This window comes from Neodiprion virginianus, chromosome 2 (genome assembly GCF_021901495.1).
Source record: "Neodiprion virginianus isolate iyNeoVirg1 chromosome 2, iyNeoVirg1.1, whole genome shotgun sequence".
Lineage (NCBI taxonomy): Eukaryota > Metazoa > Arthropoda > Insecta > Hymenoptera > Diprionidae > Neodiprion > Neodiprion virginianus.
The window spans coordinates 3,173,513-3,201,313 of NC_060878.1; the positions used below are offsets into that span (position 1 = coordinate 3,173,513).

The following is a 27,801-nucleotide window of genomic DNA, read 5'->3' on the forward strand; positions in this document are numbered from 1 at the left end:
GCGGATCCTGTAAGTTGCTTAGTATAAAAAAATCCCGCCACTTTCTAAATACACTTTTTGTAAATTTTTACTTATTGTACGATTATTATAATACTATCACAGTTACAATGCGGTAAAAATAAAGCATTTGCTCGTGATCACTGTGTACAAGTTTCACGTTGAATATAGAATGAGTGGGAAAGAAGCTTTAGTTTTCGTCTAACTAAAAGTTAGTCGTCGGTAAACGAAGAGGCGTATGCGAGTCATGATTGACATTTTTCCTACGGTAATTTTCGATAATCGCGACTATCGCGATCGCCAGTTAAGCGCAACTGGAATCAGGAATAGTGCACGACGTCTAGTGGTGGTCTTTCTGCTCTTCTGTTAAAAAGTGACGTTTTCGAGCTGACTGTTCTGCAAAAGTAAATATGAAATAATGTATATTCAGGGTCTGTAACGGTGCAACGAACGTGTATTACCCAGTACCACATTTCGGTGTAAATGTTATCGCGATATTACTACCGTTTACAAAGACGTGTTACACGCTCATTTCTATCGTTTCAGCAGCGTGTTATTAATGCAAATGATCCAATTTCAATCGCATTACTTCTTTCCACGATAATCGACGAATACCAGACGATCTTATCAAAGTTGATGTAGCAAGAACGAAATCATCAACAATGTTCTGGACGAATAATTATGTATCATCACCTCACATCGATGCCTTGCTCAACAAAGAGGTAATATCTACCTCTGCGTTCTCCAATTATATTTCCTAGTGAGCCTGGACGATACTTCAAAAAAATTTTTGTCGCATTCATGATAAATTTGTCATGATCTCTTTAAGGAGAGTCTCCTATTATTGCAGGAAAGTTTCCTCCAAGATCCAGGAAGTTGACGCACTTCTGTAATCAATTGAAAAGGAAAATAAGTGTATCGTCTGATAATTCTAAAATTTTACAAATATCTTCTCGTTCTGATTTCAGAATGTTACACTTCACGAGTTAATGGATGAAGAAGATATCTTGCAAGAATGTAAAAGCCAGAATAAAAAGCTCGTTGAATAGTAAGTGTCCAACTTAATTGTAATTTCTTAACATTACATGCACATTAGGGTGGTCCTTAAAAAGGTTATTTCCGAATTTTTATGCTCCCAACAGCCTACGCACTTCCATATCGATCACAAAAAATTGACAGCCCTCAATTGCGATCCTAAAGTTTGTCCCACGGGGGCCAAAGTTTTTACATCTAAATAACATGTAAGTTTTTCGTATTCATGTTCATTTATATGTTACTCGGCTGCATCTTATGCTATCGCTTCGTAATTAGGCTGGATTTGCACATAAATATATGCTCTTTAAAAGTGTCCATGGTATTTTGACCGTTCTTGAACCATTTCTCTGGGATAATTATTGAAAGTAATTATTTTCTGCTTTTTTTGAGTAATAAACGGTTAAATTCTCAGCTTTTTTTGAGTAATAAACGGTTAAATTCTCAGCAAAAAATAATTACTTTCAATAATTATCCCAGAGAAACGGTTCAAGAATGGTCAAAATACCATGGACACTTTTAAAGAGCATATATTTATGTGCAAATCCAGCCTAATTACGAAGCGATAGCATAAGATGCAGCCGAGTAACATATAAATGAACATGAATACAAAAAACTTACATGTTATTTAGATGTAAAAACTCGATAGCATAAGATGCAGCCGAGTAATATATAAATGAACATGAAGACGAAAAACTTACATGTTATTTGAATGTAAAAACTTTGGCCGCCGTGGGACAAACTTTAGGATCGCAATTGAGGACTGTCAATTTTTTGTGATTTTTTTTATCGATATGGAAGTGCTTAGGCCGTTGGGAACATAGAAATTCGGAAATGACCTTTTTAAGGACCACCCATGTACATGCATGTGAGTTTCAGTACATCTACGTTTTTCAGTATTTGAGAATCTAGCACCAAAATATCTGATTTGGACTTTGATCTTTCAGTCTGACAAGACCTGAAGTAATGGAGGAGTTAGTAATATTAACAACGAAGGAACCTTCTCTAGAAGTAGAAGAGCGCTGGCGGTATAAATATCCAAACGTTGCTTGTGAGCTGCTTACGTGCGACGTGCCTATGCTTAATGAAAAGCTAGCAGGTATTGAGTTAGAATTTGGCATGGTATTTGAAATCTAGACAGGATAAATAATAATTCAAAAACAGAGTTAATTGTCAAAAATATTCGTGGTTTAAATGTGTTTTATTGTTTCAGGAGATGAATCGTTACTTACTAAGCTCTATTCGTTTATAGACACAGAACCGCCGCTCAATCCCTTGTTGGCATCGTTTTTCAGCAAGACAATAGGTGTTCTTGTAGCGCGAAAGAGTGATCAAGTAAATATTACGTATTTATATACATGCGCTCCCGTACCAAATGGGTAACAATGCTCGCTAGCTTTCCAGTCCAACTGCTTTCAGACTTTGCCCCCTATCAGACGATAGCACATCACAACTTCAACATGCACAAAAAAATCCGTCCAAAGATACTCAATCTCTTTAATCATAATCAGTGGTTCCTTATATCCAGTCTTAAACGGAAGACATATCATCTCCTGTAATCTTGTTGCTTACAGGTGACTTGAATCAGCTCTGTTTTTTGATATTTTACTTGAAGATGAAATGCTGAATTGCTGCTACGCTTGACTATGATTAAAAAAAATAGGTTTTTGCCAGTTTTCATATACTACTTAAAAATAATACGAGATTTTTCTCTCTTCCTCTCCTTTCCTTATTTTTCATCTTTATCCTTCTTCCACTTCCTATCTATTCCACCAGCATTGGTACTCCTATCAGTTCACATGCTTACAGGTTCTGGAGTTTCTTAAAAGCCGACAGCATTGTGTGGATCTGCTTTTACAGCATTTAGAAACTTCGGCTATAATGGATTTGGTGCTGAAACTTGTGACACAAGTTGAGGGCAGTGAAATGAGACAAAATATACTTAACGTAAGAGTTTCTTTGGCGCATTCACTTTCATATCTATAAATACATCCATCGTTATTTCAGTTCTTATTTACAAAACGTAGAAACTTGATGAACATGACTCAACTTATTTATTACAACTGCTCAAGCTTGAATATTTCGTTAACAGTGGCTTGATGGGCAACACTTGGTCGAAAGATTAGTGAAATTGTTATCACCGACATTAGAGATTGGCAGACATGCCAATGCCGCACAATTACTGTGCGACATGATCAAGGCTGGTAGGGAAAATTGCTTAGCAACAACTGAGCGCAGTGATCCAGATCCTATCCTGAATAGATTGGAATCGTAAGTACCATGAAGCGCGATTGAAAATCCTGAACGAAATCATTTCAGAAAAAATGTGAAACATCGATCAACTTCCACTAATTATCAAAAATAGTTAATAATTATGTTGGAGTAAGTATCCCACAAAAATTTACCTCTAATAATTTTTTATTTCCATTCTCAACACAGAACTGAAACCGTTAGTCTATTACTGGAAACGATACTGTCTGGAGAAAAATCTGAGAGCAGTATCGTCGGTGGTATCGAGGTGCTTTTGGTGCTATTGGGACAAAGATCAAACAAGTATGTATGATCGATGTTCATTATATATCTACATGTGTAGACTGTGTCGAAGTAAGATACGCTCATCAAAAATGTAGCCAGATCTCATCTTAGGCTGTTTTCTATTCCAGCGCTCTGAATGTAATGGACAATCATGGTAACGGTGCTGGCGAAGATTCCAACGACAATGAGCAGCGCATTAAAATCACAGTTGCGACACTGCCGTACCTTGGACAGCTACACAACTTACTTATAGAGCCTCCACATGTAAGTACAGTATGAATAATATAATACAACAAATCAGACACAAATTTTTTTTATAGCAATTGTAATTCCACTTAATATATTGATATTTTTGCATAGAAACCCGCGGTTAAAACTACAGCAGGTCGTTTGGAATTGCCACTTGGAAATACTCGACTTCACGTCGCAAAATTACTAGTTGCGCTCTTGTCTACGGAGAATGCTCAAGTTCGTGAGACATTAGCTGATTTAGGAACGTTTCAAGTTCTTTTGGTGAGTGCATATTGCGGTGTGATACCTTCTTCGAATCCAAGTATATTTATCAAAACTCAAGTATTTACTAATTTCATTTTTTTTATTCGCTTCGTAGGATTTATTTTTCAAATACGCGTACAATAATTTTTTGCACACGCAAGTTGAACAGTGTATAGCGCTGGCAATTAACACTGACGTCCAAGAAATGAACAACGTTATTTATGATCATGTAAGCAGATATGTAAAACATCGATATCCATTGTATTGTCACAAAAGCAACTTACACATAACTTGAAACTTTTTTATTTCCGTAGATATTTATAAAATGTAAAATAATTGAACGGATATTGGGAGCCTGGCAGGAAAATGAGACGAAACAGTAAGTTTTAATGGTTGTTCGGTGATCTACTCAAATTACAACCTGAACTAGATAAATAATGTATTATTTTTCTGTACTTCTCAAGAGGTGAAGAAAAGGGTATACGGCAAGGGTACATGGGCCATTTAATCAATATAGCGAACAATATTGTAACACAATGTGAAAAGAACAATATCCTGCAAAGTTTTTTGAAAACCAATCTATCCCCGGATTGCCTTACAAAATGGGAAGCACTAGCAACGAATCAGCTTGCTGATATCAACAAGATTCATAAAATATATCTGGTATTTATAACGCTCTAAATTTACTTTCTATGTGTACACATGTACGTATCTTGAGAAAAAATCAGACTGATTTGATTTAACATCTTATACTTCATGATATCATTATTTAAAGGGCGGACAGCAACAGCCATACATAACTAGTTCAGAAGAAAATAGTGATGATTATATCTCTTACCCTCACAGTGTTCATGTGCAACAGGTTGGTACTTCAAGGATTCATAAAAGTAATAGATTCGTTTACGAATTGCTTAAATGTTTCAGATGTACGATAACTATCAAACACAACAAATGACTTCCGAATTTATGGAGAGCTGTACGTTCAACGATGATAAACTCAACGACGGCGAAGAAACCCTTCAGTACGTACAGAGATTTACTTATGCAAATAGACGCATAACACGATAGGACCACTCACCAAAATACATTTTTTTTTTTTTGTTGACAAGTTCGACGTTCAATCTTTCAAGATTCATTATTTGGAATCTCTGCCTGTCGTCAAAGTATAATAAGTTTTCCTTCCATTATTTTAGTAACTCCGTTGATGAAGTCCACTCCTTTGGGTTCAACCTAAATGAAGAAGACCTGGACAAAGGAGAAGAAATGTTCAACAAAGTGATTGAAAATTGAAATAAAATGAAAATAATTTTGACAGATAAAATAAAATTGACAATGTTATCTTACGACTTTTAGGTATGCGAACAAAAGCAAAAGGCTGGACTTGATGAGAGCTGTGGCGTAGGAGAGTGGGGAGATGAAGGCGATCTCACCTTCCAGACTGTGATCGACAAGCGCAATTGGCCATCTAAACAGTTGCGACAAAATTCCAACTCCTTTTCAGATGACGATGAAGACGAACCGCAGGATCTACATATGGAAGTTGACTCAACAGATCGTGAGTAGTACCTGAAAATATAAAATAAATTAGAGCATGAATAATTGTATTAAAAATAATGATTGATTACAGCATGGGATTCAGCACAGCATCGGTGCAGAGACCTAACGATACCGCCGAGCAATCCATGGGATGTAGTGAATCAAGAAGAAAGCGAACAAACAGGCTGGGCAAATTTTGATAACTTTGAAAGCACTTTAAATATAGATGAAAATGCTGGAACGATTAATAAGCCGACCGACGTAACGGAGAAAGTACAAAATATTACGGCTACTCCTATGGAAAAAGATATTTCATTAGAGCATACTATAGATACGAAAGCTGTAGGAGCAGGAGACACGCCCAAAACTGATGCTGTTGAAATCGCTACACCACCGCCAACAGAGGCTATTATCAATAACAAAGTTCAAAGTATTGATTCTATAAACACAGCTGACGATAATGCAAATCCCAATGAATTACTCGCAGACAGGTATTTACATAGATGTTTGATGCATTTGTTTTCCCCGATTTTTTTTTAAAGAATATGTCAGGTGTGGTATTTGTCAATTGTATCTCAAAGCGAACAAAAAATAATAACGATTCATATTTCAGGACAACTTTGCCCGTCGTAGAAAGCAAAGTACTAGGCAAAGATGTCAAGAATATAGATGAACGCGAGGAAGGGGTGAAGGCAGATAATGTAAAACAACCAACTGAAAATTCATGCACACCATCAGAAAAAGTAACCAATATATCAGAGGATCTAAAATAAAAAATATATTGTAGATTTGTAACAGCAATAGCGATGATGATCCATATCAGAATGACCTTACAATTTTCCGAAAATATGCCATTACTCTGATTAATTGATTAATTATTGATTGATTGATTGATTGATTGATTCTATTAAATTTTATTTACGTTATTGAATTTGTGCAGCTGGGTAGTAAAGATTATTACGATGTTTTCTTTAGTACCATAAAATATTAATCGAATAAAATGGAACAGAATTTTATAATGCTCAACTTATTATAGCTGGTAAATAATAAAACTGTTCTCATATTATTATTATTATATATATATAAATGAACTACCTTCGTTGTATCCCAGCTGCTAGTGTTCATACATATGTATTAGTGAAAAAAAAAACTAAAAAAAAAAAAAGGAAAGAATAATTGAAATTACCTACTCACTGTATTTTATGCTATTGTTCACAGCCTCGTATATAAATTTTACATTATACATATAAGTGATGACTAAATATATACATTTTTTAAACGATTGTAACTAGAAAAGGTATCTATTATATCCACCCGTTATCGCCTGATAATTTTATACACGATAATATTATGCAAAAGTATGATGTACGCAGTTGGTTGTGCGTCTCTTCAATCTCTTTATTTTATTCTGAGCTAAGGTCTCTTCTGATCGCTAAAGTTGGCAATTGGTTCTACTGATTAAAAATTAATTTTAAACTTTAGTATTGTATTATACAGAATTGTGTAACATAATGTCGCCGTAGCGTAACAATGTAGAATATACCACAGCTGTGAGAGTTATATCTAAAAAGAAAAGTGTAACCATCACTATGGTCCGATATTCTATTACATAGAATATATAGTGCTTTTGCTTTTCGATTTACGGAATCAAAGGCAATTTTTTTTTAAATCAGTGCCTAGAAATCGGCTAAACATATATGTATTACCTTCAGAATAGTGATTTGAAGAAAAAATTCTGTATATTTTTATGTTGGTGAAGTGTTTAAGTGTCTACAATGATCGACAATTTAAGAATTCCAATTTACACAAGTATAAAAACCTTTTTTTCATTCCATTTGAGATTCTGACAAAAAGAAAATAATTGCAATTATGGCAAATAAATAGTCGTTATTATAAATATCTCTTGTATTATAGCTACTGTTTATCAAGAATATTCTCCAGTTTCCATCCAAAATTCATCATTACTTATAATCATTCAACTTACGCTAAGATGTCAAATGGACGTTATAATTACAACGTTTATTTGGTAACGTCTTACGTAAAGAATGATATTTAAACTTGTGAAGTTTTTACTGAAAGTATAATACAAAAATTAAAACATAAGGTAACAGATATGATAATAACTTTATTTAAAAACTGGATCTTAATCTACAGCAGCTAACGAGCAGTAGTAAGATATTATAATTAATACTTGTATTTACTATTTACCGCAAGACTTTCACATAAAATAAAGTCGAATTTGTAGTACTGTTAATTTTACCACTGCTACTTCACAGCCCTGAACATCCGCAGTATATCTCAACTGGCACGGTAAATATGTAATTGAGAGAAAGAAAAAAAAATGTACAATACTTGTAACAAGTATATTCAAATAGCAAAGTAAGCTCAGCAAAAAATTTCAGCAATTATATAAGAAACTCGGAACAAAAGAGAAATGAACATGCGAAATCCGCGGTGTTTACTCGGTTTCACGTAATTCTCTAAAAGCCGGTAAATTACTAAGCAATTTTTCTCAGACTTTAGCAATCACAGCAAAAGAAAGATATTCAATGTGTATTATACGTGTCAGGCATTTTCAGTTTTTAATGTAGCAGTTTATACGTGCAGACATGCGGTCGATTATTGTAATGAATTATTTCAACGGTAGCACGCAGTTTTAAACGATACCGATTCATAAGAATTAAGAGAGATTCAGATAATTACATTAGGATATCACCGAGCAACGACATAAAACGAGAATACAATGTTGGTACACTTTATTTATGTAATCACTAATAATTCATATAATATTGTACAAATTGTTACAATAAAGTATATATATTCCTGTAATTATGTCTATGCATTATTTTTTCTCCCTTACAATTCTTCACCAACATTTTTTTTTCTGTTTTTTTTTTTCTTTGCAGTAAAAGTCATTGGCAACTTATCAGCCAAGTTTAAATAATACAGCCTTCCAGTGCGCCAGAGCACACTTTATATTATATATTCATTGAATATGACGTTTCTTTTGTTTTTTTATCAACTTTTTTTTTATTATTTCTTTTTTTACTTTTTGTTCTAAAATTATTTCCTATAATAACGTAGAAAAATTAGCGGGACAAATTGAAATGATTAAATTAAACCCGTTACTCTTTATAACGTCTATCTACATATAATAATAATAATTATTATTATTATTACTATTATTATTCATGTATGCTATTATCATCTCATTAAAGTTTGTACGTACAAGAGGAATATTGTCGATTTCCTCCGGCACTACACCACTGCTACTACAGTTATTTTAATTATAATAGATACTTATGCATACATATATATTTATTACAAATATACATGTATAAATATATACGTGTTCATATAGTTATAGATTTATATGTATAGTAGATTCGTGCGCTAATTAGAGGTCTAATGCTTGTCGGTTTGTTTGTTTTTGTTTTTTTTTTATTTTACTTACTTCTTTTAAATATTTATACCATTGGACAGAAATGAAAAATGAAATGTTTATTACACTCGAGTATCTGTGTTTGTATGTGCCATTCTATATTATTGATATATATTTATTTATATTATTCCCTATGTTAATGTACATTCTTATTATTCTTCCATTTTTTTTTAAATTTCTTTTTTTATTTTCTTATTTTTTTATTTCGTAATTAAAAAGAGCGCAAAAATAAAACTGGATATTTATTTTATCAACTATAATATGTACGAGGACCCTACGATAGTCCAACTTATAATAGTAGGTACAATTTACAGCTCCATTTACCCCATGACATTACACATCCATAAATTATTCCATACACAATTCTATGTAATAATAATATTATCATCGATATTATTTTCTAATTAAGCGCGAAGGAAAAATAATAAAACGGGGGGGGGGGGGGGGGGCAAAAAAAAATTGCTGTTATGTCATTAAGATAGAAAAATATACTGGTGGAATTAATGAAAACTATCAATGATATTAGAGTTACCGTAACTCAATCATTTGCAGCAATAGCAGCGCCCTACGTATGTTGAAACACGTTTGTCTTAACGTTGGTCGAGACACAACCGACTGACTGTCTTATACCTAAACGATTTTTCATACGCAGAACATATTTCATGCACCGACGATTCTTTCAAAGGTAAAGTAATCAACGTGGGACTATACTTCCAAGATTACAACTGAGATGTTTACCACTTTTTTTTTTTAACGACACGACTCCGTTACTTTGAGTATATTTAGACTTCTTCTCTGATAAATCATTGACACTGATTTATTTTTATTTATTTTATTTCTTGAAGATATATTCCTTCTTGAGAGAATGTCTTGCATTGTTCTTCGTTTTCTCAGTTTTATTTAACTATGTTTTAAAATCGATTCATAGGTAATTATAAATATAACAGATGCGCACATTGGGAATAGACGTCTCCAGGATTAACCAAGGAATTTTATAGTGAAGGCCACCCTTTAATGTTAACTTTTTCCTTTTTTTTTTCTTTTTTTTTTACAGTCTATTTGATGCATGTCCGATAACAACAATGAAAATTCTTAAATAAATATTTCGGTATAATTATTGTTGGAATATTATTACGCAGTCAACTGGGTATTATTTCGCCGAAAGAATGGTTGTAGATTTCATCAAGTGTCATAATAATTTCTGTGTATCTTCATAAAGCATGTAATGATGCATTATACGCACGTATACACGGGAACGGTGGTGATCCTCTGCCTTTCCCTCAATTGTGTACTACAGTAATGATCGTTATACATGGAGTTCCACAAATGTTATATTAGGTGAAATCTGATAAAATGAGATGCATATATCACTCCACTGATCATTGTTATTTGCCTCTAGTTTGAGCAGCGCCGGACCTGGTCGTCGGCTTTGCTGGTTGTGGAATAATAGTGATTTCGTCGTTAATTTTCAATGGTTTTAGAAGAGAATCGTTCGACCTAGACGACGGTGACGATGGAGTATTTTTCTTATCCATCACTCTTTTTGCAACGACACTGTGTGCTGAATAAACGTGGTTCTCGAACTGCTTATACATTCCAAATGTCGCTGTACACACTGTGCATTTATAAGACAGATGCGCAGGTTTTAACGTCATCCCATGATCTCGAGCTACATGATTTAGCAACTTCCATTGATAAACCTGGAAATAAATATACTTATGAATTCCATATCCCATAAAAAGTTTTTCTTTGCTCACCGGAAAAACGGAAGCAAAGTTATTAATTAATAAATAAAAAAAGAATTAAAAAACACATTTATCAAGTGTGTGACAGTTGAATGTGAAAATATACAGAGAATTTTTGACGCTAAATTTAATTTCGATTTATGTTTACCCTGCCACAAGCTGGGCAACGTCCAGCATCTTTGCCCTTGTTTGCTGCTTCCTGCATACTGGATGTTACAAGTCCGTGGGATCCGAGCAAATGTCTTTCTAATCCCTGAAAAGTAGTTTATAGAAAACGTTAGAAATTGTCGAAAGAAAAAATTTAGGACAACGTTATTACTCCAAAAAACAGTTTCTCAACTATGAAAAACACAAGTGAGCACGAATCAATTGACTTGTATTGTTTAAAAGAGCGAATTCATTGCCTCACCTGATCCGTGAAGAACCGAAATTGACACTTTTGGCAGTTCAATGGTGGTCTGTTGTAAATCATTTTTGGATGTATTTTCACCTTGTGAATCCACTGCATGTGATTTCTGAGCTGCTCCAAGTCCTTAAAACGAAACAAGTTTAGAAATAATATCGATGCCTTATAGTCAGCAAAAAGTTAAGTTTAAGGAATGAAACTAACGTTGTTTGATGGTGAACTTACCTTGATATATCCATCACATATTTCGCATATAACAAATGTATTTTTTCCACCAGATTTGGTCGAAGTGCCCGAACCAAGACTTGGCGTTTGGTTCGAGGAACGAGGCAGTGGTGTTATCGATATACTCGGTTGACTTAGAAGTTTGGCTGCAGGACTTTTTGAACTACTTGATGTGTTCTGAAACAAATATTGTACATCAATATCATTGTAAAACCATCCGTGTAGAACAAATAAGTCATTAGTCAATCACATCGCCACAGGGCAGGAGGGAAACAAACAACGTAAAAATAACAATTCTCCTCGAAAATAGATGTAACATCAGTTTTTAATATGACGAAAAGAAAATCTCGACGAAGCAGTTTTCCCAGCTATCCAAACTATTATTTTCTAGCACGTTAGACCTTGTTGTAATTTATCACTGATAGTGAAATTAAATGCAATTTTATTTAACCTAGGAAACATTTTATAGCAAATGTAATAACACATGTGTAAGTATGTTTGTCAAAGAATAACATTGGAATTGAGGGAAAAATTAATCGAATGCTCATCATTTTTAGTAGATGTCTCTGCTACGAGTTGGAAAAAGTTAGAGCTAGAATTATGTGAACAGGATTAAAGAAATTAGCGCTACTGTACAAACAAGGTGCGCATAATTCGTTATATAATACATGGTATGCACAGTTAGCTCTGTTAGATGTCAAAAGAATATATCCGCGGACCAAGACTTTGAAGAGAAAAAAAAAAATCAAGATTGCAATAGATTAGTTAGATTATTTTCTTTCTTTTCTTTTTAGTTCTACTTGCATTACGAATTACCAGCTTGCCAACGACCACAGATTATTCCGAAAAAGCTTTATAAGACATCAGTGGACACCCTGATTACATATTATACACATATTTAGAAAACTTTGGGATTTAGTAAAAGCTCCACCTCTATTTGGCAATTACTATTTACCTGTAAAGAGAGCAACCTAGACTGAGGAGTGGCTATGTTGGGTACAAGGGCGATGGGTGTGGGCCGGCCAGAACTGCTGCCCTCACTGCCAAGCACCCCCACAGCGGACGCTGCAGTCCCAGAGCCACCCATTACCTGTCACCACCGACACATTCTCATAAACTATATCGGATATAAGTTTCAACCTCTATTCTCTATTTAGGAAAAACTAAACTGTGACTGATGGATCCTAATCCTGTATCATCGAATATATCTGTTTCTGAATTTATTTGGCATTTCGACGATAATATTGAAACACTTTTACTGATCATTCAAATCAATTATGAACCTCGATTAGACAATGATCTTAAGTCGAATATTTTGGTTTACTCCTTTCACGGTACAGTGGTAATGAATCTACATAAACTTGTGTGATGATTTCCTCCTCGTGTTCCAACTTAGGAATTCTAGCTGAGAGTAAGAATACTAGGAAGATAAAAAAAGGATGCCCACATTGTTGTAACATAAAAGATGTCGGTAAAAACATGCATACCAAACGACTACTTGACCCTTGTAAGCTTTCAAAATTTTGTTTACTTATTACAAACAATTTCCGTGTTCCAGAGTTATATCCGCAACTCGAGATATAACAGAATGGAAAAACGAAAAAAAATAATCTATTGAAAGTCCAATCTTCTAAACTTTCCTCTTGGCCTTTGTGACATTTATTGCCCGTAGTTGAAAGGAAAAGAGATATCAATTTCATGTGTCTTAGACTTGTAACATTGATATATATATATACAATTTTAACGGCACAGAGATTGAATCAATCTATCGACATTCAAAACTGATATTGCTTGGCAAAAAATTGGTCAACCTTTTAATATTCAAGGTAACAAGCCAAATAACTTCGGCAAAGTTTTTCTTGCACGTCGGATTACAAACCCCTAAGAATTTGACATCGATGTAATAGTTTTTCTTCTTCACTGTATTGAAAAAACTATAATGTCTATAATATAATCAGTGTGTCGATTGGCATTAGCCATAAAATGTGTCAACATATTGAACTACTGATGGAAGAAAGAAACTTATGACTACTGACCTGGAACAATTGATTATTTCCAAACTGATAGGATGTTGGTAGTAAAAGTCCGGAAGATGTTGGGCGATACATCATCCCTGCAACATTATCTAAAGAATGTATAGATTAACAAAAAAATTCATCAGCGTCAAAAAGTAGGGAAATAAAATAATTGTAAAACTTAGTTTAAATTCCAGCCGAGGTTTCAAACACAAAGTCTTAGTCGTAGTTGTAAATTTTTAATACCTTGTCTAATGGGCGTACTCCCTGGCCTCAGTTTCAAATCTGGATATCGCGGCTGCATAGGAGGTCGCCCTCTTCCTCGACCAGTGATTGGCGCAGGAAGGAGTTTGGGTAGAAGGGGAGTCTGGCCCTTGGCACTCATCGCCATTGCAAGAGCGTTCGAACCGGAAGTGCCGACAGGTCGAGCTCTGTTCATTCGAGGTATTTTAGCTGGGGGTTCCCAGTCAGTGGCAGGTTCCAGGTTTCGTTCAGGTCTGAATTTCTTGTTACAGGCAAGAATATGCCTGGTTAGTTTACCCTTTTGGTTATCCTCAAACGGACAATTCGGACATTGGTGAAAAGCTGGACCACGTTCAAGTCTACCTCTCGTATTGTGCTCAGCTTCCATGTGAAATAGAATGTCGTGGGGACTGCGTACTTCAAGGGGGCAAAAGTTACATTTGTAAACGTAATTCCGCATATGAGGCGTCTCAAGGTGATGCTGCATAACAAGGGCTGACTCTGTTTTAAAATTACAGAACTCGCACTTCTTCATTTCTAAATGGAATGGCTCGTTATTTTCCTTACTAAATTCTAGATTCTTGATTAGCGAATTTATAGCTATCTGAGTCTCAGTTGATGTACTACCCTTTCCCCGTTTACGTTTTTGAGTTCGCAACAGATCCGTCTGCACGAATTCTTGTACGAGATTAACTCCGATTTGCATAAAAAATTTACCCAAAGGTAAGTCAAAATACGTTGGTATTTTATTTATTTTTTCATCAGGTTTATCGTCTAACGTTATTGTTCTTTTGTCGGGTGAATCAGCTGATTCTTCCAAGGTTCCATCTTTCTTGCACTTCATATCACCTTCGTTTTCACTAATTACATTTTTGTCATCTTCCTTGTTCTCAACTTCTTTTTCTTCCTCATCCTCCTCCTTATCTTTCTCCTCCTTTTCCTTGTCCTTAATTTCTTCGCGTTTTTTCTCCTCCTCGAGCTTTCGAAGCTTATCCTCTTTCTCCCTCTCCTCGATACTCTTCTCCAACTTGGTAACAAAATCTTTGAGAGGTTTAATAGGCGGCTTCTCATACACGTAAGGTACAATGAAGGACGGTGCTTCAACAACAAACATGTCGTCGGTAAGCGTCGGTAAGATCTGTGGGATCGGTGTCGCTGTAGCATTTGTACAGCTGGTGGGTTTTGGACTGCACTGTACATTTTTTGGTGTCATTGGCACAGGGGTGATGGTTGCCCTCATATTGGGATACATGGCCTGTGTCGGGACACCCATAGGCATGACAGAAAAGGAACTGGCGGAGGAGGTGGTGGCCGAATGGTGATGATGATGATGATGATGATGATGAGACTTTGTGCCAACGGGTACACCGCCTCTCCCAGAAAGTATTGAATTTGTATCGATAATGACTAAAGTGGGTTCCTTTTTGCCTCCCTTAGACACTTTGCTACCAGCCGCTATTTCTGCTAACCTCTTAGTATCGTTAACAACGATGGTAGTCTTATTATTATTTTTAATTGGTGATTTAACCTTAGAATTCTCTTTATCTTTACTGTCTATACCAGCGAGGGGATCCTCCGGTTTAATTTCCTCGATGTCGGAGCCGTCATCATCAACATCCTCCTCCTCAAGCTCTTTCTCAATATAACTGGTCCTCTTGATATTCCTTGAACTCCGCCTTGGTGTGATATTACTCAAGTCCAAAGATTTTCTCACCTTTTTACCTTTGGTAGTGCCATTGTTATCTTTCAACTGCTTATCATTCGATGGTGGCGAGTTACAACCATTGCTTTTTGTTTCCGTTATCTCCTCAATATCCGGGCTACTACAGCTCCCATTTTCTTCGCATGTAGCAATATCTGAAGTACCCAAGCTGCCATCCACTTTACCGCCGTTATCGTCGGCCATTTTCTGATCCCCGGACGACTCTTTGACGTCATCACCATCAGCCTTTTTTACTCTCGATACATCCTTACAATCGGCGTATATCTCAGTCACAGACTCGTCCAGGCATTCTACGTCCGAGGTATTATTGTGATCATCATCAATTTCCATCCGATGTTCGCTTTCAACTCCGTCGCACTTATCCTCAGATTCAGACACTTCACTAATATCGTCCATCTCACTTATATGATCTGCAACATTTTCAGTGTCATCCAGTGAATTGTCGACATTGTCCCCACTCTCAGTTTCCATTATCCTAACAACGTCGCTGCTTTCCTTGGAATCTTTTTCATTAGGCTGTTCCTTCTGGGTTTTCGTTTCCAGAAACTCTTCAGCCTGATCCTGTTCTTTTTCTTTAGCTTCGTCAATGCCAGCATCAGCTTCAGTTTCCATCGGTTCTACCTCATCCCTTGGGTCCTCCTGCGGTGTTTCTTCCACCACATCGTCGGTCGCCTCATTGTCCATAACATTCTTGGATATGGGTTCGCACTCGTCGTTGGAGTCATTGTGCTCCTCGACAGTTTCATCAGGTTCGCAGTTACCATTTAAACCGTTTGTAATGATAGTGTCTGAAATTACATTATCAAAGGTTCAGTGTCAATTGGCCGTCAAGTACGAACGAGGTACAGTCAACCATACCTTTGACAGTCTTAGCATCAGGATCGTCCCGAGGTAGGTCCTTGACCGCAGACTCTTCTAAAGCGCCTTCCATGTGGCCACTTCTGATTTAATCAATCTGCGAAAGAATAAAAGAAGCAAAGTGAAAAAAAAAAATAGTACCAATGTTTACATGAAAAAATTTATGAAAACATAGTTTGACATGTTATGAGAACGGTTTGAATATCGTTGGTCTCTTTTATCACGTCCAGATTCTAAGCACCGTCCGCGATATTAAATTATATGACGATGTGCCTATAGAAGCAAGATAATTGAGGTAGAGAAATTTTTCCAAAATGGCGCTGAAAATTCTTATGGCACACTCCTATTATTCGAATAGTACATAGTAAAACATACATTGTACGTATGCATTATCCGCAGCTCAGCTATACGTTGTTATAACCAATAAATTATTACTGCCGAACAAGCAATGGGGTTAAACTCGACGATTTCTCTCTCTCTTCTGCACGCATACACGAGACGTGCACATAGTACGGTGCCGACGAAAGTTCGGAGACGCGCCGCCACGCTCTCGAGTCTAGACAGCCTGCATGGTAGGTGAATTTGAGAAGTAAAAAAAAAATATATATATATACGTATATATGCATACATAGGTATACGCATAGAATGTGTGCGTTTTAGGCTACAGCTCCATGGCGATATTGTAATTCTTACGTGAACTTGGGATGCAACAACGGAGTATATGCGGCGTTGTCAGTCGGGTACGGTGGGTGCATCTGATGCGATTTATTGAAAAAGCAAATTTGACGGAAAAAAACTTGGAGATATCCGTAAGCAGGTACTCTTGTGTGCGTGTACAGTGTGTATGTGTACGTTGTTCGAAACGACTGCCGTATATAAGCGTCAGTCAGTCACCTGCATCTGCGAGCTGGCCAGCCAACAGCCGCGTCTCCGAGCACAAGCCGAACCTTCGTCGCGTACCTCTCCTCAACCTTCGCCAACCAACACAACCAACCAACGACCTAGCAGTGGAGTATACCTTATACCTACACGCCCCGCTGACTACGACGACTCGCTCGCCTCTCTACGCAACCTACGAGGTGGAGGCAACCTACCACCTTCTACCTTCTACCTAGTACCTACAACCTACTACTAACTGCCTGTTACCTACAACCTACTGATCGTCCTCTGCCTAATCTCTCCCAAACATAAACTTTGGCGTACTCCCGCCGGGTAAAAGGTAGCAAATATTATGTTACAAAAAGTAATTATTAACATGTAAGAGAAACTAAACGGAACTTGTACGGCGAAGGAGGACTTCAGACGTTCCAGTTTAGTTTTTTGAATTACAACGCTATACGCATGAACCCGGGAATGTGTGTGATATGCCTTAAAATATGTAAGCCGTATCGCACGCGGTCAATGGCAACAATATCATAATATCGTTGACTTGGCCAACGAGCAATAGATTTTGCATTTTCGACACACGATGCATTATTCTACAGCTGTTTGTTTTTGTCTTCTCTTTTGATTGATAAAATAGCGGGAACAAGAATCAAGGGTTAATACGTAAGATTCGTCATCTGTGACGTGGTTCGCGGTCAGAATTCGGGAGACAAACATACCGTCCAAATATACCGACACGTATGGCAGATAATGGAAAATATAGAATAATAGGAAAGAGATGCGGTTATGCGTTTGCATGTGTGTGCGCGGAGTACGGGAAAAGCTGTAAATAGTGAATAAATATTGTTGAAAATTGAACACCAGAGGGCAGAGCTGTAGGTGAAAATTTGGTACATAATACATATAGGTGGGTATGTGGGGTTACGTTTTGCACTGCATACATATAATACATGGCTCACGACGTAGGTATGTACACGTATATATTTGTCGTATAGAATATCCTGTACGCAGGAAAAGAAAACGATGTAAAAGACGAGACATAATAATAACAGCAACAACACCAAAAAAAAAAAAAAAAAAAAAACAGAACTGAAAAGAGAAAATAGAAAGAAAAAGATGTGAAAGGAATAAAAATACCGTCGCGCTCAATGCTGGCTGATTCGTAGGAAGGCGTTTTTTTTATGCAACGGTGGTTAGAATCTAGTACTTTTTTAGCATAGCTAGATATTGTGTTATAAGATTGCGTTTATGATAAGGGGGCGGTGTTGGTGGCAGCCGGTTGTCATCGCTCGATCGCGTTCGATGTTAATGTGAGGTAATAACGTGGTCTTGACAAGGTACTCCCGCCATTTCCGTGGTTCCCTAGCTTTGGCGAGTCGCGTCATTCGGACCGAGCGCGACCGAGTCCGAATCGCGGCACGGCAAGCGACGAGGAGTTCGGTAGGTATGCACACGAGATCGGAGAAACAGCGAGGGTATTAATGAATCTCTACGACAACAACGACACCGAACAGCTGCGGCCTCAACACGAGCCGCTAGCTTATGTCTGTGACCGAAACGCGATAATACGTTTGTACGTACGCTGATATAGGAATCCCCCCCTCGTTTTCTCACGAGCGGAGTAGGACTGAGACGACGACGGAGAGGACGACGACGATATGTCGATTCCCTATTATCCATCCATCGTAGTTATGTTTGAAACGCCGCGCTATTTAAATTCACACGATATCCCTCTTTATAACACTTTAACCAGGGTACCTACGAGTACACTTTATTCTTTACAAGCGGCCGACCCACTGTTCCTTGTGTAAAAATTTATTTCACATATATTTTATGTTTATTTGTGTGTTCGACGTCACGGATAACACTCCTTCAACGCTACTATCCCCGTCGCCCTCGAAAACTGCCAAGATGGCGTCCGTCAGGGGTCACGTGACCAAAAATTTTGTGACGTAGACAGTTTCGGTGTTAAAGGGGCGAAACGCAACCAGTAGCATTTGCCCGGAATTGTCACGTGACAATATGCACATGCGGTGACCAATCGGGCGGGCGATCGACAAAATACCGCGATCCTCGTCGACAACAATAGGACAACAATTACTCCATTGAACAATAAAAAATAGCCCGATTTTTCACCATCGAGACAAGTTCGCTACTCAACAGTTTCAAATTTCGAACGAAGCTTTCTGAACAGTGTGCAAGATAGACAAAACTAGCTACTCTTGAGATCAAGAGTTCGAAGTCACTGGGCGAAAAAGTTCATTTAGAGACTTATCGATAGGTCTGCCAGAGATTTCATCTCGATATTTTATGCTTCGTGTAATTTTACAATCGTCGTATATTACCATTCTACGAACATCATATCGTACCTCAGTTGACAATAAAATGTATTGAGGTGATCGATGTGCTTACTTACGAATTTGAAAAAATTTGCTTGCTGCAACGTGATTCTTTTTATTAACAAGAAAAGATATCAAAGCGAGATGTGAATACACACAAAGTCTCCTTTATCACATACACATCGCTGCAAATACAATTACGTAGTTCATGAAGTTGACGTTATTAATCCAAAATCTGCAGTTCAATTATCAATATTCATTTTTCTTTCAGGGTAAAACCGCGCTGATGACTGTCGAAATTCAAAGTCTCTAAAAATAAATAAAAAATTCCATTAATAGTTAATCTTGTCATACAATAGCAATGATAATGATATCAATGAGCCAAATTACAGAACATTAATGTTACACAAACTAATTTAAGAAATTGCAATCAAATATCGTTGAATCCAGTTTTGTAGATTCATGCTTTGCATCGCAATAATATGTGTGCGTACCTAGTTCATTAGTGCGGCATAAGTAACATGATATTGCCAAATTTTTATCATGATCGAAAGTTTAAATAAGAATATCATCTGAGACATTTTCTACATATATTTTCTACTTACCACTTTGGTAACTTGATATTAAAGCTGATCACCCTAGTCAGTAATATTTCATAAAATATTGTCAATCCTCTTCATCTTCATTGAATGAAAGAATAACTTTAGTTTTCTTGGATTTTTTGCTTTTCTTGGGAAGCGAAGATTCAGTCTCTGTATTTTTTTTCGAATCTTTCGGTGCAGACTTTGTTTTTGTAAAGATTATCTTCTTGGACAGATCTGCTGGGGTTTGAGCTTCCTCTAAAAATAAATTTGAAGTAACGATAGATTATAAATTTTTTATGAATTTTACACACAGATTGAGGTATCATAAACAAAAAATCGTATCGTACATATAAAGGTTGAGAAATCTTTTCTGCCATCCATTTTGCATTGCAGATAATTTCATAACTTTTCATCTATAAATTTACCTTTTTCTTTCGCAAGTTCGAAAGCAGCTGCTTCTTCAGCAGTTAAATCACCATTGTTTAATACAACTACAGTGGGTAACTCTTCATCACGATCTTCGTAATCCTCGTCTGTGGCTGTTGGCAGAGCTTCTTTCTAGACAATAATACATCAATTCTATCTCATCGAATCAGGGAAAAAAATTAATGGAAGAATGAAAACATGGCTCAACATAATACCTAAGTGTAATATGATTAGTTTAAACTGACACGTGCAATTTAACTTTATCGATTGCCAAGAAAGTAAGGAATCATTTCACCTATGTTACATTAATATGTATCGGTTTGATTTTTTTCTCACTCACCTTCGTCTCAATAGAAGGTCTTTCCTTGTAACCGGCCTTAGCTTTTAACTCTCTTAAAAACTTTGGCTCGTCCGGTTTTATGTATGCAATGTTATGCTTTCGTTTTGACATTTCCGGAAAATTGAAGTTCCAAGTCAATCAGGTAACGTTTGTCAGATGATTTATCCAAATCAGGCACAAGATCTTTCGTTGTGAGTGCATATAACCTCTCAGCTTTGGAACGTTGCGACAATATTGGTGAATTTTGCAACTTTGTCCCAAATGTAACCTCAAAATATCCGCACGTAATCTATCGTCGCTCTATCATCTACCAGCCCTCGAAACTCACTAAAAATCCACTCAAGTAATAACGCAAAACACAACAGCTGACACACACAACAGTGTCGTAAACAACACTGAACACCGATACGTCAAGGAGTGGAAATTGGGTATCTACCAGTATCTACCTTAAGGCATATACTAGTGTAGATAACTTCGCGTGTACAGAAAGAGTAGCGGTGAAGGGAGAGAGTGGGAGAGAGAAATATATGTTGGTTATATTCTGTCTCTCTCGCTCTACACCTGATTGGCCCCATTCGTTTCCTCTCAGCCGATCAACTCCAGAGTGAGAGAGACGGAGTAACACTAATATGGAGAGTCTCTCTCTTATCACTTCGGCTGTATTTCTCACGAGGCCGTTGGGAGGGTAGCCCTCTTTAGTAGTATTATGCTCTAAGGTATCTACCGTGCTGCTACTCAGTCAATACTTTGAATACTCCTGGGCTTCGGAAGTATTCAAGTGCCGACCGATATTTGGTGATTTTTATTCCATCCCTTAGATGTCACGACTCTCGGCGTTAAATTTGAAAACCCGGGAATCACAAATGACAATTTTATTGTGTTACATTCGCTGACGAACATTGTATAGTCATGTATGCGCAAGTTTACAAGCATTGAGATGCATATGGGCTACGTAAATACATTTAACGCAGGTTTGATAGGCGTTATACACTGTGTGACAACATTTTGGAAAGCCGTTTTGTTTACATGCATACAGATGTATCTGAACTTTAGAGAAGTAGAGAAATTCTTGCGCGCAACTTAAACTCTGTATGTATATTTACATTGTTTAGATATGCATACCATCATGCATGTAATCTCTACATAACACATGTTTTTGTATGTGGAAATAAAATTTAGTACCTGGATCATTTTCTATTATAGAATTATCTCTTGAATTTTCAAAGACTCAAGAGCCATGCATGACTCTATCGTTTCATCATTCAGTCATACACTATATGTGTACGTATACGTATTGGTATACAGAATCGTATGAAGAGCACATTAGTGCTTGTATACATGTACTGTATGCATTTTTGGTTCAGGTGTGTTGATTAAACATACGCAGTATATATGAGAAATTCTTGCTATCGAGGGATCCACCATCGAAAGTAATTATTTTTTCTACCGCATGCTTATTATACAGTCTGGAAAGATTAAGCCACTGAATTTTGTTTCTTCAAATAACTGTTTTTGAGATTTTAATGCGGAGATGCGCAATTGTAGAGATCCGAAGATGGCTAGTTTTGAAAGTGATATTCTATGGCGTGAAAAACCTCGTAAGAAAATCGATGTATATTGAAGACGTAATCGTTGTCTCCTTGCTTTTCTATCAATATATACGTTGATTGTACGATGGCTTATTAGGAATATATTATTGTATTTTTAAAAACGCGAACCCTATAATATATTATACATTATACATATACATAACAGCGTTGGCGAGCCGCATTTCACTAACGTCATTACATTCATTTATTGATAATTTACTGTTGGTAAAAAACTGTTTAATGAATAACATCGCGGAGTAAAAATTACGTAAATCGGTTCACAGATACCCGCTCGAAATTCCTAAACAACATTATATAATCACCTAAGCAAGTATAAAAATCACGAGACAAGCGAACGTTATGAGCTTTAGCTGAAATTCACGCATTCTCTGATACAGACAGTAATTCGGCCTATCGATAACGATCTCTCCGACAATTAATCTAATACGTTATATACGTTACAGCCGAGTTACTTCGGAGTTATTCACAGCCGATCTGAGCTTGGCCTCGGAATGACTGGCTCTCCTATGCCTGGCCTGAGCGTGGCTAACAGCGCTGCTGACATAGGCAGCCTCCTCTTGTCTCTTATGTTTCTCCAGCAGTACTTGGACAAACCTGGGACTTGGCCCGTCCAGGCATTCGCAGCTGTGACTAGCTGTGTCCAAGTCCCCCTGGAGGTAGGCCGTGGGAGGGAGAAGAAGACTCTCCGTGGATTTAGTGGGTTGAAACTGCCTGCCTCCGTGGGCCGAATGTCCCGCCGAACCATGCTGCGGATGCACCGCGTAAACGGTCGCGGCAGATCTCCCTGACCTCTGCGATGTGGTTGCCGTCGATCCGGCGGAGGGCGTCTTGGACCTCGCGTGAGAACCACTCTTCGGCGGTCTTTCGGCGCTGTGGGTTTTTATGGTACCTGTGTCGAGATATCCGTACCCGAAGCCGTAGCCCCCGAAGGCTTTAGTTGTTAAGTTGTCCCATGACTTTGGTTTCGCGTACTGAAGACACGCCGGCGGACGCTGATGCAGGCTTGGATCCCAGTAAAGCGTGTCTGTGCTCAGAGACGTCGAACACGAAGCTACGCTGTCCGCCACTGTTGAGACCTCGCTGCTCGTTATCGAATGCAAACTATGACCTGAAGCCCTGGAGCATGCGTGGACCGCGTGCTGCTCCCGTTGATGCTGCTGTTGTTGTTGCTGTTGCTGCTGCTGCTGCTGCTGTTGTTGCTGTTGCTGCTGCTGTTGTTGTTGTTGTTGTTGTTGCTGCTGCTGTTGTTGTTGCTGCTGCTGCTGTTGGGCGTTTTGCTCGTTTCTAGCGCGCCGTTGTTTCTCTCTCCGTCTCCTACTCGGCACGCAATTGGGGTCACAGCAGGGGATTGCTAGATCGTAGGCGTCGAGGCTGCCACCCTCGGACGGTTCCCTGCGACCCCCTGATCCAGGAATGCAGGCGACGCATAGTCCATTGCTGGAGGAGGGATGTTGCGTGCTTTGAGATTCAGAACCTGCTGAGCACTGCTGCTGTGTTTGCTGTTGAGAAGTCTTAGGAAGCTGCTGGGCTTGGCTCTTGGGGCAACCACCACCACCGGAAGTGATCAGTCCGTTTGCTTGGTGATAACTGTACCGGGACGATACTCCGATTTGGATCTCACTCGTACCTCCTTTGGATAGGAAGTGATGATGGTCGCTGCGAGATCTTGGCGGGCCAATAGTCACCAGACAAGCCGCACTCCGAGGTACTAGACATGGCCTTCCATCGGCGTACTGAACGGAAATCAGATTTTAATTACGAGAACAATCCTTGCTTACTTCGTCGATATAACAAAGAGAATTGAAAAATTCTAAAAATGTCACCAATCATCGACTCACCACGCTGTAAAGAAGAAGGTGTTCCGTCGATGCTGCTGGTCTACAGCAAGATGTCGGTGGCGATACAAAGCTAGATGACGGCGAAGGTTGACTTTGGTTGCTCGTCGTTGTTGTGGTACTAGGGGTTCGTTTCCGGGCTGGAAGTGAGTGAGTTTTCCATCTTCCCATAAGTATAGATCTTTCCCGTTCGCACAAGCGTTCCAACTCGCTCAATCGGGACTGCAACGCGCGCTGCAGCTCGATGTATCGCATGTGCAATTCGACCTGAAGAATAAAAATGTATGATTTTTATTTTGTAAATCTTGCATTCACCTCCAAGTTAAATTAATTCCATATTCACCTTTTTTACACAGTCTTCAAAGAGCACGACCATGCGCATCCGGGCGTCGCAATTCTTGATAAAACTGACCAGAGTCTTGTGATCAGCACGATCCATTTCGTGCCCGTTTATCGAAAGGATCACATCACCCTCCCTCATTCCAGCTTTGAAAGCCGGCCCATCGTACTCGATATAATCGACATAAGTTACCATCTCTATTTCCTGCTCTCGTTTATAGTGGATGCCGTAGCTCTGTACGAAATCAACGCGAGAATATAATATGGTTATTAAAATAGCACATGTCTACTGCTGCAAATCTGAACAGTTGTGTTTAGCGAAAGATGATTTTTACCTGCAGCGTGAAACCGTAAGTGCCATTTTTTTTCTCAACTATGATAGTTCTCCGTCGTCTGTCTTCATCGGCACGAGGTATTCGGTCAGATTTCGATCTTTCAAGAACCGCCTGAAACAAATAGATTAACTTGATTACAGCACTGAGATTCAAAACGTAATAAAACCGTTGAAGATTTTATTTATTCTGTATTCAGTTACGGGTTGATTTATCAAATTACTTCAGTTTTCAAATTCATAAATCTGATATAAAATCACGTATGATACCTTTGTATCAAAATTTCATTTCTATTTTTATGAATAGCATACGTGGAACTGAATACTTGCGAGGTGACGGCAAAAAATCCGAAAGCGTTTGGCACTGTACGAAATTATAACGATAACTATTCAACTATAATATCGCCCCCTGTAGATCCGCACGCATGCACGCGTAACTCAATCTATGAACCTATTCCGTATGCATGAGGATCACGTGTTAGACCAGAACAACGGGTGTGGCGAAAGGGGTGAAAATACAGCCGACGAAGACAAGGGAGAGGTGGATTATGATTCTGAAGGTGAAAAAAAAATCAATTAATCACGGCAAATATGATGATTTGCAAATATAACGTCTACAGAGTTACACCGTATATTCATACATTAAATAAATAAGCAGGGGGCAGGGGGTGATTTATTATGATGTATAATAAAATCGTATTTAATGAGATGAATTGATGGATTCACAAAGTTCCATGCGTGTGTATAGACATAGGTATGCAGTAGGGTGGTTCATCTTTTAAATTTTCTTTTTTTTTAAAGTGTCATTCAAAATTTGTTACAAATACTGGGAAAAAAAAACCTGGAGGAGACAGTAAAATATTTGGAGGTTGCTACCAATTATTGTAATATTTTTTATTTATTTTTATGTGTACACCTTACGGATTTATATTTATATATATATTAGCTTATTTTTTTCGTATCGCGGTCCCATTAATCATTGTTCGTAAAAATCGGTACTTGAAACGAAATCGAGACATTGAAGTGATGCGATACTCGTCTTTCGGTAACAAAAACTGTTATCCAAATTTCACCGAGATGATTAATATTTTAGATAAAAGACGCGAACAGTCAACTGCGGAATTGTTAGGCTTAGTTTGCCGTTGACTGGTGAAAGATTAATTGGACTGTGATACAAAAAAAAAAAAATCAACTGATACACATATAAGTTCGTAAGGTGTACAGAAAAAATAAATAAATAATATTACAATAATTGGTAGTGACCTCTAAATATTTACCTACCTCTTCCAGGTTTCACGAGGATTCTTTCTTAAGTATTTGTCACAAATTTTTCAAGTGAAACCTTAAAAAAAAAAAATTAAAAAACGAACCACCCTAGTATACAGACATTATTCATTATATTCATACCCCGCTCCATTCCTCCTCGTCACTGCTGTCTAAGCCAGGGCGATGAGTTACCACAAGCTCCGTAGTGTTTTGCGGTGAGTTATTCATTTCACCCGGATCGTCTTACTCTCGGATATTCTCAACGTTAGGGAGGGATAGACTGGCGCATGGTTTCGACTCGCCTACGTTTCCAGGCTCGAGTCGATGTCGCGGGTTTTTATCATGTTTGACAGAAACGACGATATTTTTCACGGGGAAGGTAACCGGAGGAGTGCGTTACTCTCATTCCACACTATATCCCGACATACGCAGGCGCAATATTACCGACTCTCCCGTTTTCAGCCCCACTTTTCACCCCCGCATAAAACCCCTTGCGTGCGCCTCGCCGTAGGCAATGCAGCGCGCATGTTGGCCGAGTTGCAGATTTTCAGGCGGTGAGTTCGATGCCTTCAATGAAGTTTTAATTAATACTTAATCGACGTTTATTCGTAAAACTTAATTTTACACAGTTAAAATAAACGCATACTACATAAAAGATGTTTTGGCATCTGATGACTTTCACTTTTTACTTTGCTCAATAATTATACATACTGTAAATAAGATAGTTATACATAATACGGTGTAAAAATCGTGGGTATAAGGACCTCACGGGAAATTAAACAGATATTATAATGGACAGGTTTTTTATTTACATAATTTATAAACGCAAAGGATTGAAATGGACATAATTGAGTATATGTATTTTTTTAAAATTAAAGTTCTGACCATGGTTTGCAATTTTGATTTTCTTATTTTTCTTTTATTATTGTAATTTACGACTATGGAAAATTACTCCGATGTTTAGTTACCGTATCAATAACGCGTCGTGTTTATAGTGATAATTAATTCTATTTTGAGGCACAGAGTCTGGCGTGCTTGGCTCTACTCGACAAATTTGCAATGCCGTAAGATCAGATGCCCTGACTGACGTTTGTTTGCACAGAAACTTGCTAATTCAATAAGCGAGAGATCTTTGAAATAACGACTTCGCGTGATAACGCCAATTGCGCAAATCCCCTCTCCATTCAAAGTTACTATATTACACACAGTTACATGCAATTCGTTTAACCGGAGTTCCATATAAAGAAAGTTGATGTTGGGTTTCTCATCATCAATCACGTTTCAACGTTTTCTCAACATTTGTACTTCAATACCCGTCATTTGTATCATAGATAAAAACACTGCGCCATTAGTAAGACCTTTACGAATGATTTACAGATGCTGAAGCAAAGGATCGGCGTATGTGAATTATGCCTACATAGATGTTTTTCAAGAAAATAGACTCGTGTAGTGGGGAATAATAGATCGGCAGCTGTTCCCTGTTTCAATGATAGCAGTTAGCTATAATGATAGTGCCAATGTAAATTGAGAGAAAAGAGGGAGATGGGATGAGGAAGTAGGGAGATGTTATTGTTGCACAGAGGATACTGGGAAG

At 37.7% G+C, this 27,801-nt stretch overlaps 4 protein-coding genes across 16 annotated transcripts; 1 reads left to right on the forward strand and 3 right to left on the reverse strand.

The window, feature by feature from the left end:
• The first annotated feature begins 138 nt into the window (after nucleotides 1-138).
• Nucleotides 139-22,382, forward strand: LOC124297518 (serine/threonine-protein phosphatase 6 regulatory subunit 3). Of its 7 annotated transcripts, none has more exons than XM_046748648.1 (19): nucleotides 139-401; nucleotides 544-719; nucleotides 966-1,045; nucleotides 1,977-2,128; nucleotides 2,243-2,364; nucleotides 2,806-2,976; nucleotides 3,122-3,300; nucleotides 3,469-3,582; nucleotides 3,693-3,828; nucleotides 3,925-4,077; nucleotides 4,175-4,288; nucleotides 4,374-4,438; nucleotides 4,524-4,722; nucleotides 4,835-4,921; nucleotides 4,984-5,081; nucleotides 5,253-5,334; nucleotides 5,413-5,614; nucleotides 5,687-6,147; nucleotides 22,372-22,382. In XM_046748648.1, the coding sequence occupies exons 2-18, from the start codon at nucleotides 660-662 to the stop codon at nucleotides 6,133-6,135; spliced, it is 2,463 nt and encodes an 820-aa protein (XP_046604604.1). In that variant the 5' UTR covers nucleotides 139-401; nucleotides 544-659; the 3' UTR covers nucleotides 6,136-6,147; nucleotides 22,372-22,382. The 7 variants fall into 7 exon arrangements, with proteins under 7 accessions (XP_046604604.1, XP_046604601.1, XP_046604603.1 ...); XM_046748645.1 differs by lacking the exon at nucleotides 22,372-22,382 and adding an exon at nucleotides 6,209-8,424 and having other exon boundaries at nucleotides 146-401; nucleotides 2,839-2,976; nucleotides 5,687-6,086; XM_046748642.1 differs by lacking the exon at nucleotides 22,372-22,382 and adding an exon at nucleotides 6,209-8,424 and having other exon boundaries at nucleotides 147-401; nucleotides 5,687-6,086.
• Nucleotides 9,040-19,029, reverse strand: LOC124297515 (uncharacterized). 7 transcript variants are annotated; one of them, XM_046748632.1, is made up of 10 exons: nucleotides 16,946-17,130; nucleotides 16,628-16,817; nucleotides 16,253-16,349; nucleotides 13,675-16,182; nucleotides 13,450-13,538; nucleotides 12,369-12,503; nucleotides 11,414-11,590; nucleotides 11,192-11,314; nucleotides 10,931-11,035; nucleotides 9,040-10,737 (listed from the first exon to the last, which is right to left on the reverse strand). In XM_046748632.1, exons 3-10 carry the CDS (start codon nucleotides 16,323-16,325, stop codon nucleotides 10,423-10,425), a joined length of 3,525 nt encoding a protein of 1,174 aa, XP_046604588.1. In that variant the 5' UTR covers nucleotides 16,326-16,349; nucleotides 16,628-16,817; nucleotides 16,946-17,130; the 3' UTR covers nucleotides 9,040-10,422. The 7 variants fall into 7 exon arrangements, with proteins under 7 accessions (XP_046604588.1, XP_046604591.1, XP_046604586.1 ...); XM_046748635.1 differs by lacking the exons at nucleotides 16,628-16,817; nucleotides 16,946-17,130 and adding an exon at nucleotides 18,900-19,029; XM_046748630.1 differs by lacking the exons at nucleotides 16,628-16,817; nucleotides 16,946-17,130 and adding an exon at nucleotides 18,719-19,029.
• Nucleotides 19,567-21,284, reverse strand: LOC124297529 (uncharacterized protein KIAA1143 homolog). The gene is made up of 4 exons (XM_046748669.1): nucleotides 20,827-21,284; nucleotides 20,486-20,618; nucleotides 20,082-20,315; nucleotides 19,567-19,785 (listed from the first exon to the last, which is right to left on the reverse strand). Exons 1-3 carry the CDS (start codon nucleotides 20,935-20,937, stop codon nucleotides 20,143-20,145), a joined length of 417 nt encoding a protein of 138 aa, XP_046604625.1. The 5' UTR covers nucleotides 20,938-21,284; the 3' UTR covers nucleotides 19,567-19,785; nucleotides 20,082-20,142.
• On the reverse strand, nucleotides 21,712-26,600 carry LOC124297520 (uncharacterized). The gene is made up of 5 exons (XM_046748650.1): nucleotides 26,349-26,600; nucleotides 24,946-25,056; nucleotides 24,615-24,845; nucleotides 24,275-24,538; nucleotides 21,712-24,169 (listed from the first exon to the last, which is right to left on the reverse strand). The coding sequence occupies exons 1-5, from the start codon at nucleotides 26,433-26,435 to the stop codon at nucleotides 22,874-22,876; spliced, it is 1,989 nt and encodes a 662-aa protein (XP_046604606.1). The 5' UTR covers nucleotides 26,436-26,600; the 3' UTR covers nucleotides 21,712-22,873.
• Between the last annotated feature and the right edge of the window lie 1,201 nt (nucleotides 26,601-27,801).